The sequence below is a fragment of the Nycticebus coucang genome, chromosome 15 (assembly GCF_027406575.1).
Source record: "Nycticebus coucang isolate mNycCou1 chromosome 15, mNycCou1.pri, whole genome shotgun sequence".
Classification (NCBI taxonomy): Eukaryota; Metazoa; Chordata; class Mammalia; order Primates; family Lorisidae; genus Nycticebus; species Nycticebus coucang.
The window spans coordinates 937,045-949,143 of NC_069794.1; the positions used below are offsets into that span (position 1 = coordinate 937,045).

The window sequence follows — 12,099 nt, forward strand, 5'->3', positions numbered from 1 at the left end:
GGGGAGGTACAAGAGGACGTGCCCATGATGCTGACGGACACCACGGATGCCCGTGGTAAGACAAGGCCACTTGATGTTAAAGATACTGGAGAAGACGCACGTCAAGGAGACAGGTAGCCATTGACTCAAGCTCGGGCACACCCAGCCTCAAATCCTGCTAGACGCACAGGAGCTTGAGCCTTCCTGCAAGGAAGGCGCTGGCACATGAGGGCCACACAAGAGCCACATGGTAGATGACTGTGCCCTGCTTGCCCTCGGTGGGCCAGCAACGCTTGGGAGTGGGACACCTGTGCTGGGGAGGCACTGGGCCCCCAAGCTAGGTGAGATGGTGGGAGGCCTCTGAGAGTCACCCTCTTGGGCTGGGCTCTTGATCAGGGACAGCCAGGCTTCCGTCTGTGCAAGAAGTGGGGACATGAGTTTCTAGCTGCCATCCTGACCTTCCCTCCCAGACCACAGGGTGGGGAGCTCAACACGGGGGTCAGGTGCCTCCTGGCTGGGCAGCTCCTGCATCAAAACAGTGGGAAGGGGCAGCTAAGAGTGGGCCTGAGTACATTAAGGTGCTAGCCCTGGTATAGGAGACAAAAGTGTGTGGGAGTCCAATGATTTTGGGCTTCACCTGACTGGGAAACTAGGATTTCTCACAAGGGCACTGGGCCAGGTGACCCTTGTATGGTCACCTCCATTTTCTGTAAACTAATCATACAGGGAGCATTCAAGAGACAGGGCTGAGGCCTTCCGGGACAGGCCAGTTGGGAAGACCTGAGCTCTGTCACGGGTACCCATAGGAAAGCCAGGAGGCAGACGGCTCTGACACCTCACTGTCATCCTTTCTACCCTGCGGGGCTGAGCTGTCTTTGTTCAGACAGGCAGGTGCAAGCCTGCAAGGCAGAGCATGGCTCCAGCTGCCTGTGACCCTGGGGAGGCTGGACCAAGCCCTACTCCACTGCTGCACCAGTGTCCTACATGAGGAAGATGTGGGGACAGCACTGGCAGATCCAGGTACTAGGCCAAAGCAGACCCTCCTAGGAGGCTGCCCATGGGGAAGGGGCTCTTCTCTCCCCAGTGCTGCTTGTAGGCTATGTAGCACTTGAGACCCTCAGGGAGCTCCCGGACTCTATCTGTGCCCAGTGTCAGCAGGAGGCCTCGGCCTGCAGCCTGAGTGCATCTGAGGGCGGGAGCCCATTGGCCCTGGTGGTGTGAATAGTCTCTGGGGTGGGTGAGGGACTGGTTCTGCTTATGTCTCTTGGGGACCTTGACAACATTTTGGAAAATGCAGGAGGATTAAAAACATGAAACCCTTTCCTGGCAGTGGAGATGCTCAGCCTGGGCCAGTGAAGGTCCTTGGCCGTCTTGGAGCAGTTTTTACCTTCAGAACATTCCACCTTCAGGCAGGTGGAAAATAAGGCTGAGTCCAGACAGGGAGGACCCACCTGCCTGTGCCCCTGCCACCTGTCTGGGAGAAGGAGCTGGACAGTTATGGCATAACCTGTGATGGGGGCTGTGACGGGGGCTGTGATGGGCACTGTTATTGGGGAGATGCAGGTACCCAGGCCCTCTGAGCAGTGAGACCCACCCCATCCCACCCCCTTCCTCCCCCCACCCCACCACCCGGCTGGCCAGGTGACAGGAGACAGGACTGCCAGCACAAGGGCAGTGGCCATGGACCTGGTGGGTCTGCCGTGAGGAGTCTGCTGAGAAGGGCAACGCCACACAGGGCCTGCCCCCAAGCACTGGCTGTTGAATAAAGGTGCAGATGTGCTGCTGGCCATGAAGACCTGCTCAGGGTCTCAGCCTAGCTGCCATGGAGGCTGAGAAGACCGTGCTCCCGCCAGATGGGTGAGTGGGCAGCTGGGACCCGGGGTGCATTGCTCTACCTCGCAAACCAAAGGGAGTCGGGTCACTCTTTACTTCATGCCGCTTAGTTTTTTTGTCAGGACTGGTGGGAGAAGCTGTGGGAGGAGGAAGAGGCAGAATATAAAGGAGACAGAGCGTGAGGACCGCAGCGCGAGGCAGGGGCACAGGGCTCAGGCTCATGCTGGCGGAGAGGCTGGGAGAGCGAGCAGATGCACATCAGACGAGGGTGGCATTTTAGGGCGTCCCTAGGTGCTTTTCCTTAGGTCTCATCTGCCAGAATTTATAGTTTGCTTGTTTCTTTCAAGATTGAGGCCAATTTAACGCTATTTTACAAATTGGAAAAGCCTCGAGAATCCCGGATGGATCTGCCTGTGCCCAGGCACCTCTGTGGCTTTCTCAGCACATTTCTTTCCTGAGATTTCACCAGCTGAGAGCTGCTAGAACTCTCAAAGAGGTCAGGCCTGTCCACTAGCAGATGCCCCAGAAAGGCACAGATGACAGTGACAGCACACGGTTACTGCTCTGCAGGGGACTCAGCAGAAAAGCAAGAGAAGATGAGGGAGGAGGGGCAGGGAGGAGCCTGGCACACTGTTCCTGAGCAGGCTTCTGCCTGGGAGGCTCCTTGGCCTTCACAAAGAAAAGGCTCCCCGAGAAGATAGCTCCAGGTGTGCACGGGCTGTGCTGGTGACGGAAGCAGGGCTTCTCACAGAGATCACCACAAAACAAGCACGACAGACATGCCACTGCGGGGAGGGACTCTGGTGGGAGGCAGATGTCAGGAGGGTACCTTTATTACCTTTCTGACCCTTGATGTTAGCAAGGCCCTGCAGGGTAAAGCGCTTTCGGGAAAGTGCAGAGCTTTCTGAGGTAGAGCTAGTGACCACATCATCTAGGAAGGAAGAGAAAGACAAATGCAGAGGGCACCGGCGCCCAGAGGCAGCACACTCAGCTGTTGAGGGAAAGAGCACCCACAGCCTGTGGGGAGGTCACGTGCTGGGTCGCGGCTGGGTCATTTCTGGGGATGAATTGGGGATGCATGGTGCCTGTGAGTGAGGGGCTCCTCTGTGGGTTCCAGGGTCCTGGTGGACCTCTGCAAACTCATCTGAGCTGTGGGAAATCGCACACTCCTCCCACACTGGGTATGGCCCCCTGCAAGGCCTGGTCACTACAAACACCCACCTCTGCCCTTCTCGGGGGGCTTTGGCAACGGTGCTGGGCTGACATAGCCTTCCAGGCTCAGGGGATCAGTTTTCCTCTCTTCCAGCTTTTTGATGTTTTTTGTGTTCCCTTGCAAGGGACTGATGATGTCATCACACCAGAAAAGAAAGAGAAGTGCATTGCCTGGTTAGTTTGTTGGCATCCTGGGAGGCTCTCCGCGGCCATGGTCTTTGAGGCCATGAGCTCCAACTTACGCCTGCAGGGAGCCACATGCAGCCAGAACAGTCCCAGCTGGCTAGTAAGTGGGAGGTTTGTGGGAGTTTTTGAGGGCGGTGTTTCACTTTTAAAACTATTGTCCTATGGATTATTTAGGCCATACTATTCTGTTCCATGAATAATTAAAGGTGGCTTATATAAGAAATAGGAAAAATAATATGAAAGAACCAAGTCAATGAGAACGATAACAAAGGAAAAATAAGGGCAGATAAGATAGCGAAGCTGCGGTCGAGGCCACTATCTAAAACGTGCCCACAGGTATGCAGGCTACAGGCTTGAGGGCAGCTTGACACACGGGTGATCACCTGCCATGTGGAAGGCCCTGAGGCAGGTGTGCCTGTGCTGGGAAATCATCCACAGAAGATGGTCAGAGGGTCCAGGGCACAGGTCTTTGAAGCTGACCCTCTGGGACTGACCCACTGGCATATAATCCCTGGATGACTGGCACCCTAGCGGCTGTGGGCAAACTCTACCCAGTACCTACGACACACCAGTGGCCAAGGCCACATAGACTTAGGTGCTCATGAAAGCCCTCCTTTCTGATGTCCCTGCAGGGCTGGTGTTCGGCCAGTGTCTGTGCTCACCTGGTGCTAGACGAGGCAGGCAGGGGCAGGCTCTGGGACTGTTCCAACACACGGTGCTGGCTGGCCTCTGGGGGGAAAGCAGAAAGACCACCATGGTCTGGGCTCACCCGTGGGACCAGCTCCTCCCTCCCACGTGCTGAGCTTCTAGCATCATGAGGAATTTTGTGGCTGCTCTGAACGCACAAGGAAGTGCACGTGGGCACAAGCTGCACGAGCACGATGCACTCTCACCTCTGTAAGCCTGCAGCTGGCTCGTCAGCACCTTCCGGATCTCGTTCACCCAGGCTGCTTTGATTTCAGGGGTTGGTGCCTGTTGCCAAGAGAAAGGCCCAAAGGTGAGGGCCTGATAAAACATGTTTTGGCATCTTCCTCTTGACAATCTTAGGGACCAGCAACCAAGTTGCTGAGTGTGAGCTGCGGCCTGGCCCCAGCCAGCGACTGACGGCAGGTCACTGCTTGACCCTCGAGTAAAACTGGAAGAACCTGCCCTCTCTGGGACACATCTTGGCTCAACATTGTCTTAGGGGATGAGGACAACATCAGCCTGCAGCCCACTGCAGATGTGACAGCACCACGGTGAGGCAGGAGAGTGGCCACAGCTGTAAATCTCACTCCTCCACATGGCACAAGGCCCTGTGGTTCAGGTCTGGGGCTGTGCAGGTGTGTGGCGGAGCCCTACAGATATAGTCAGCAGCTCCTGGGCCTGCTCATGCCCTGGCTTCTGCTACTACGGGGTTTCACTGGTGCTGCCTCCTGGCAGGGCAGCTCACACACAGCTCTGGGGCCAGACCATTCATGTATCAAAATTCTGTAGGGCACAGAAGAGGCACACCTCACCCTGGGCTCGATCCTTCATGGAGTACTTGATGGCTCATGGAGGGGATGCTGTCCCTGAACCCACATCTCAGCTCCCCCAGCCCCACCAGGTCAGCCCCGCAGGGCAGGTGCAGGCCCTGTGCTGCCTGCCACAGGATGGGTCCTGGGTATTGGACGCACGCCAGCCCTCTCCTGTGTTGCCTGGGGATGTGGGAGGGTGAACCTGTCTCCTGGTGTTCACTCTTGCCCGCCTGAATTTGCACATCTTCCCGTATTTCGTGCTGGGTCAAGCTCAAGCTAAAGACAGCCCAGGGCAGCTGAAACAGTGGCTGCTCCCAGCATCTGGATGAAACCGCATGGGAGGTTGTAAATAGCAGCTCCCACCAGAAGCCTCATGGCACTCCCTTCCCACCTGGATGATGTAGACCTCCTCCCTGGCGTTGTACCAGATCTCAAACTTCTTGGCGTCCCCCTTCACGTTCTCTGTTATGCCGACAGCGGTCATCTGTAGGCACAGCCAGGGCCATGTGAACATATACAGTGAGCCCAGAAACAGATGGCGGCAGTCCCCCACCCACATCGAAAGGCAAAGCTGAGTGCCAGCGCTGGCCCCACACAGGTTCTGCTCAAGGCGAGCTGAGGCATGAGCGGCTTTGCTTACGTCCAAGGACTGCTTGTAGCTGTAGGACGGCGCCTTCTCGTAGCCCTCGCCATTCTCCTCCCTCTTCTTACAGAAGAGCACGGCCTTCTCGTGCAGGAACAGGTGCCGCTGCATGGGCTTGAACCTGGCCAGCTCCTTCACCTTGGTGTGGCCCCTCTTGTGATCCGTCCATACGCTGAAGGAGCCCTGCATGAGCAGCCTGCCCAGGTCACCAAGGTTGCCCTGAAATGAGGGGTGAGGACATGTCACCACTGAGGGCACACGTGCCAAGGAGCCAGCCTGTCTGGAGAGGTATGTGTTGCAGGACTGCACTTAGGATGCAGGAAGGGCAAAGCCCTAGAGATGGCACAGGCTGGGGCTGGGACAGATGGGCAGAGGGGAAGGGACCTTTAGGCAGGGAAACTCCTTTGTGCATTGCTGCCCTGGGGGGAGCAGGATGCTGTGTTTGTCCAGACCCACAAAGCCCACAGCGCCAGGCATGTGATATGGTCAGTGACAGCACAGCAGTGCTGGCTGCCAATGGTGACAGGCACATCACACCATTGCAAGGGGTCCCCTGGGAAACCTTGGGGGCAAGGGTCATGCGTGAACTCTGTGCTTCACATGAATATTTTATAAACATGAAGCTTCTAAAAACATCAAGTCTATTAACTTGAAGACACCCAGGATGCTGAGCAGACACGGAGAGGCAGGGAACTAGGGCATGGACTTGATGGGGGCTGTGAGGAAGGAGGCAGAAGGGTGAGGAAGGAGGGAAAATCTGCCTTTAGCAGCCACCTGTGAGTCGCCAGCCTACAAACCACTGCAGAAGCTGCGCCTCTGAGGGGGTCTGTCCTGATCTGCTCCAGGGGCCAGTGAGCCCACAGGTGGTCACCTGGGACTCTGGTCGTCTCAGGACCACCCTGGACCGGTGGACTCAGACCTGGCTCTTGCCAGGGTCCAGGTGGCACTGTCACCCCAAACCTCAGGAGTACTGAGGGGCCATTGAGTGTCTGCATGGCAGATTCTGCTGTTGCGTGGGGAGAAAGCCCGGAGCACCTGGTGTTGCTTACATCATAGCCAGTGATGGCGATAAGGTGCATGGAGTCGTTCACAGCCTTGAGAATGCCCAGGATGGAGCTGAGTGCCTCCTGCAGTCCTTCAGCCCCCTCGCAGCTCTTGCTGTACTTGAGCATCTCCTGTGGGTGGGTGAGAAGGGCAGCTGTCACAGACACAGAGGATGCCCAACCCTGACACGGGGCATTGCAGGACAGAGTGGCACCCACCCCTCCCCAGGGGTGCTGCCCATCTGCTGTGACCCTGGCTGAAGGCAGTGAGCTGGAGGGGGCCACACATGGCAAACCCATGGCCAGAATCTCCCAGGTCAAGCCACCCCGATAACTGACGTGTGCAAAGCCATTCAGACAGGTGGGCGTGTCAGCACAGAATCCCAGCAAGCAGAAACTCATGGGGCCAGGCTCTTTGTTTCCTGTGTTCTGGTGCTCTCAGCAGTGGTGGCCACGCAGTAGGCCCTCCACAACATCTGGACAAGCCAGGTGCAATGTGGGGGGAGGAACATGGCTCAGAGGGGGTGTCCCTTGGCCAGAGCAGGCGGCATGGGGAGGCACCCTGAGCAGTGGGTGGGAGCCGGCTGCCGGTACCCTAGAGGCCTACCTTGAGCAGTAGCTGGTACTTGGTGATTCTCTGGACTGGCTTCAGCAGGTAGGAATCCAGGCTCAGCTTGTGGTCCAGCTTCCTCTGGCACTCCTGCAGCCAACCACACAGTCACGTTGTCTTTGTGTCAGAGCCGGCTAGTGCCGGGCACCACACCTGAAGGGGCAGAGACGTACCTGGAAGAACGGGCAGTCAGAGCACTGGCGCCACAGGCTCTCCGAGCGTGGCTTGTTCTGACAATACTTCTCGTAGATCTGGAAGTCCTCCATCTGTGCAGGAGGGCAGACATCACCTGGCAGCTGTCCCCCTATAGGGTGCCCCCCACTTATCTCAGAACTCAGGAGGCCCCTGTCCCTCCCCAGGGCTCCCAGGCTTGGGCTTTCTGCTGCTCCACCGTGGAAGGTGGTTTATAATGTCATCTACTTGACTCATTCAACCTCTAGGGCTGTTTCTGGAAGTTGTGCAAATTACTTAGCAAATTATTTAGCAAAACCCAGATCTGAGTCCTGTGTGAAATACAGTTGCTCCTGGCTGTAGGGACACAAGGTTCTAGGTGACATATCAGTCTAAGGGACAGAGGATCCTAAGGCACAGAGGGTCCTAGTGAAGGGCTGCTCCTGCGGGAGCCCTAGATAACCCTCTTCCTGGCCCATTTTGGGTGAGAAAGGCAGGGCTGCATCCCGGTCACCCCCTCCGCCTTCCTTTCCTGCCATGATCAACTTTCCAAAGCCATTTCTTGGCAGTGCCCTGGTCAACCCTGAGCTGGAGCCAGTCCCCTGGCCAAGACCAAAGCCAAACTCATTGACAGGTAAGAAAACTCCAGATTCACCCAAAACCTTCATTCAAAGCCTAGATACCATACAATTTCAGCATTCACTGATGTTTGAGTTTTAGTTTTTCTTTTTGAACCAGTTATTGGACTTAAAAAACTTTTTATTCTTCGGCCCTCTCCCAAAATATCATGTCTGAGCCAAACTAAAACAATTTTTACTTTATGACTTCAGTGGTTAGAAGGGGACCCTGCAAGAGAATTTAGAGCCATCATTCAGTCGCTGAGACAGTAGTGTTGGGAAACGCCTGCTGAGACAGAAGTGCTGGGAAACGCCTGCTGAGACAGAAGTGTTGGGAAATGCCAGCTTACGCACCCGCTCCAGGAAGCACCTGCCCACCAGCTCCGGGCAGTCCACGTAGCCTTCCAGCTCCCTCAGGAAGATCCTGTGCAGAGAGAAGGCCCTTAGGTCCTGGAACTCCACCTGGCCAGATGCCATCAGATGTGACACAGGGACATTGCTTTCCAAAGGACGTTTACACTTTGCTCTAAACAGGTCAAGCCACCATGTGGCACCAATACCCACCTGACCTCAGACCCGTGCACCCAGAAAGGCCCCCAAGCCACGCCATCAGGGGGAGCAGACATAGCCCCAGGGCCCCGTGTTCCAGGAGTTGTGTTTACATGGAGAGAGGAGGGGCCAGGCCTGGATGAGGGACTGTGGGGCCTGAAGTTGCTGACCCTTCTCAGGTTGGGTCTGTGGGCTCCGTCTGTGGGGTCCCTGCAGACATGGCCCAGAGCCTTTGTGGCCAGGGCCTCCCATCCATCGCATTGACCCCACATGCTAGGGCTGGCTCCCCTCTAAGTTTCTGACTTGGATTTGTCCCCTGGGACATCCTGGTAGGAGGGGAACCTGCCCTGGAGCTCAATTCACAGATGGAGCCATCTGTGCTGGGACTCAAGGCCTCAAGGGAGCTAAGGAACCTTCCTGACTCCTAGGATTCTGCTGGACCTCTGTGGGGAGAGCGGGTTTCTAGGTAGGTCAGCTGCCCACTGTGGCCTCTTGTACACAGTGGGTACGATGAGCTGATGACGGGTTCCCCAGTGTCCCTGAGTCCCGAGGGTGGCGCTATAAAGCAGGGCCCACTCGTGCCGCCTCCTCCAGGACACAGAGCAGATGCCTCCACCTGCTGCCCTCCCGTGATGACCACCCGAAAGTTGTTCCACAGGCTCCCAAAATAGTTGAGAAAGCATGAAGACCAACAAGGGGACTGGAGAGGCAGCCTGAGTGTGCACATGGCAAGTGAGGCAGGTCTGGTCTGCTGTTCTTTCCAAGAGCCACAGCCCACTGAGGGTGCACCCTGGACACCCCCGCTCTGCCCACAGCCCGGTAAGGGTACACCCTGGGCACCCCTGCTCGTGCCCATGGCCAACTGAGGCTTTGCCCCTGGAGAGGCCCTTCTGGTTCCAGCTCCTTGAAGGCAGCTGCCCTGGGTGTGACAGAGATTGACAAGCATGTGTATGTAAGACCAGAGGACAGGCCCCACCTGTTGTGAAAGTGATAGATTTCTTCCATGTTTCCAAACAGAATGTCCTTCTTGTTCTGAAGGTCTGTTGAAATGAGATGTGTCATCAAAGGATTGTCCATCTCGGCAGCGTAGCCCTGTGGGGAGGGAAGAGGTGGACAGGGGCACCCTGGGCTAAGCCCACTCTCAAGATCGGGCTGTGTCATAGTAGCTCCACAGCCACCTCTGAGCCCTGGCTGCGGCCATGGCCACAGGGGCTGGCGGAGCTGGGTGACACTGTCCCAGTGTGGGATGAGCAAATCTGCTCAGATTTATTCACTGATGATTTGTAAGATGACCCTCTGGAGAGCACCCAGAGATATAACTGCATCACACGCAGCACTGACTTCTATGTGGGGTTGCTGTTTCCCTTTCTGCCTTTGCACGCTGATGGGGAGGGCATGTATCTACAAGTCTACACTGCTGTGACCACCACCTGTGCACCTGGGTGACTCAGTCATCCACACTGCTGTGACCACCACCTGTGCACCTGGGTGACTCAGTCATCCACACTGCTGTGACCACCACCTGTGCACCTGGGTGACTCAGTCATCCACACTGCTGTGACCACCACCTGTGCACCTGGGTGACTCAGTCATCCACACTGCTGTGACCACCACCTGTGCACCTGGGTGACTCAGTCATCCACACTGCTGTGACCACCACCTGTGCACCTGGGTGACTCAGTCATCCACACTGCTGTGACCACCACCTGTGCACCTGGGTGACCCAGACACATGTCTACGCTGCCATGAGCACCGCTTGTGCACTTGGATGACTCAGACCTTTGTCTACACTGCTGTGACCACCACCTGTGGGTTCTAGGTGACTCAGACGTTCATACTGCCACGGGGACCACCACTCACATGAGGATGAGAGACAGCCCTGGCATCCCCGGTGCCCTTCCAGGAAGTGACCCATGACATAGGCCACCCCGTCCGATCGCTCGCACTGGACTAGTTTTGCTTTTTCTGGAACTTTCTTCAGGAAGCTGTGTGCACTCTTTGGTCTGACTTTAACTGTCACACATGTGGCTAGCAGCCCACATCACTGCTGTCAGAACCACCCTGCAGATTCTGCCATGTCCTGGGGCTGACACCTGAGCTGTTCCTGCTGTGGCTACTGAGAGCAGCTGCTATGAGGGTCCTTGCATGCTGTCAGGGACATCAGTATCCCTGTCTGAGCCCTGTTCCTGAAGGAGGTGAGGTGGTGGGACAGCGGGGGCCTCACCTCCAGGACACACAGCAGCTCTTCCACATAGGCCCGTTCCGTGTCCAGCAGCTCGTTCATCACGTGCCTGGCAGGGCAGAGACGGGTCAGGGCTGGGCAGGTGGACAAGGACACTATGGCATCTAGAGGTGATGACTCGTGCTGCCTGAGGGGACTCAAAGCTCCCTCATACCTGCAGACTGTGGCAGGCCTTACCCTCCCTGGACCCAGAAGTAAGGCCTGTCTCTTGAAAGGGGCTGAAAGGGGCCATGGAAGAGACCCGCCTCTCGGCAGGCACGTTCCCTGACCCTGAGAACCTGCAGCCCACGGGAACCAGTGCTTAGGACAACATGCCCCCAGAGCAGCCACTGTCCCTGTGTGGCCACAGAAATAAAAACAGCTGCTGCTGAGTCATATGCAGGATTCCTGTACTCGGATGCCCCTCCTGGCCAGTGGCTGTGGTTGTGTATGGCTCTGGGACCTCCTGGCAGCGAATAGCAGGTGGAGCCTCCTACTGGGTCTGCAGGTGCTCCCACTTGGGGCTCCCCTCCTCCATTGCTCTCACTTCACCCCAAAATTGAGCCCATTTGTATGTGCTATGCGCTAGGTGTGTGGGCACCAGAGACATGAGACCCTGAGGTGCTTGTGGGGCATCTGCTGTCCGCCTGAAACCCCATGTGGCATCTCAGGTGACCTCACTCCAGGACCTTCTTGTCTGCTGCCCAGAGCCCTTTAGAGTGAGAAGGGTATGCTGCCATCTGGGTGCACAGGGTGTGACTTGAACACTGTGAGGATGGTGACCTCCGGGGAGGCTCTTGGGGAGGAGGGTGCAGCTAGCATCGGGGGCAGACTCTGAGCATAGCTGGGGATAAAACCTGCAGGTGGCTTGTGTGGGGAGAAGTGACATGTAGCCTCACATCCCAGTGCCCTCAGGAGGTGTGGGTGTGCAGGGGCTATGGAAACAGTGCAGGAGTGCAAAGGAAGGAGCCCCTCGCCCAGGGGGCTGGTGGGACACAGGGAAGGAGGAGAGTGGCTATAAGGACCCTGGGGGAGGGCATGGCCCCTGGCCTCAGGCCTCAGGCCTCAGGTTCTGCTCTCCCAGGGTCTTCTCCTGCTAGGCTGGGTGGAGAGAACGAGGCATCCATGTCACCATAGTACACAGCTGCGGGCCAGGGCAGGACAGGGCCTCCCTAAGGAAAACTTAGATTTCTCTTCTCTTCAAACAAGATGATGCCAAATGGACATGTATATCCCATGTGCACACCCTAGAACACACACACGTGAAAATCCCCCCATACGAGTACACATCCCATAACAGTGCATGTGTGCACACCTCACAACGTATTACATGCACTATGCACAAGTCATAACACTCATACATGTGTACCTCAGAATACACATGCATGTGCATGCCTCACACATGCACACAGCTCAGAACACACGCACAAGTGCACCTCACCACACGCACATGGTACTTATCCCAGAACACACATGCACACACCCTGCAACACATGTACGTGTGTGCCCCCTCAGTACTGGGGTGGATGTGGTCTG

At 56.6% G+C, this 12,099-nt stretch overlaps 1 protein-coding gene across 12 annotated transcripts in view; it reads right to left on the bottom strand.

Moving 5' to 3' along the window:
• Nucleotides 1-12,099, bottom strand: part of MCF2L (MCF.2 cell line derived transforming sequence like) — a 129,279-nt gene that overhangs the window by 5,309 nt on the left and 111,871 nt on the right. For 7 of the 12 annotated variants that reach the window (XM_053563541.1, XM_053563547.1, XM_053563545.1 and 4 more), the window contains 13 exons: nt 10,567-10,633; nt 9,319-9,434; nt 8,148-8,217; nt 7,179-7,271; nt 7,003-7,095; nt 6,402-6,527; nt 5,350-5,571; nt 5,101-5,193; nt 4,104-4,182; nt 3,873-3,939; nt 3,034-3,152; nt 2,651-2,743; nt 1,875-1,949 (listed from right to left, as the gene is read on the bottom strand). In XM_053563541.1, the coding sequence (XP_053419516.1) occupies nt 1,875-1,949; nt 2,651-2,743; nt 3,034-3,152; nt 3,873-3,939; nt 4,104-4,182; nt 5,101-5,193; nt 5,350-5,571; nt 6,402-6,527; nt 7,003-7,095; nt 7,179-7,271; nt 8,148-8,217; nt 9,319-9,434; nt 10,567-10,633 (1,313 nt within the window). The remainder of the gene's footprint in view (nt 1-1,874; nt 1,950-2,650; nt 2,744-3,033; nt 3,153-3,872; nt 3,940-4,103; nt 4,183-5,100; nt 5,194-5,349; nt 5,572-6,401; nt 6,528-7,002; nt 7,096-7,178; nt 7,272-8,147; nt 8,218-9,318; nt 9,435-10,566; nt 10,634-12,099) is intronic. The other 5 variants (XM_053563548.1, XM_053563550.1, XM_053563553.1 and 2 more) reach the window with 2 other exon arrangements.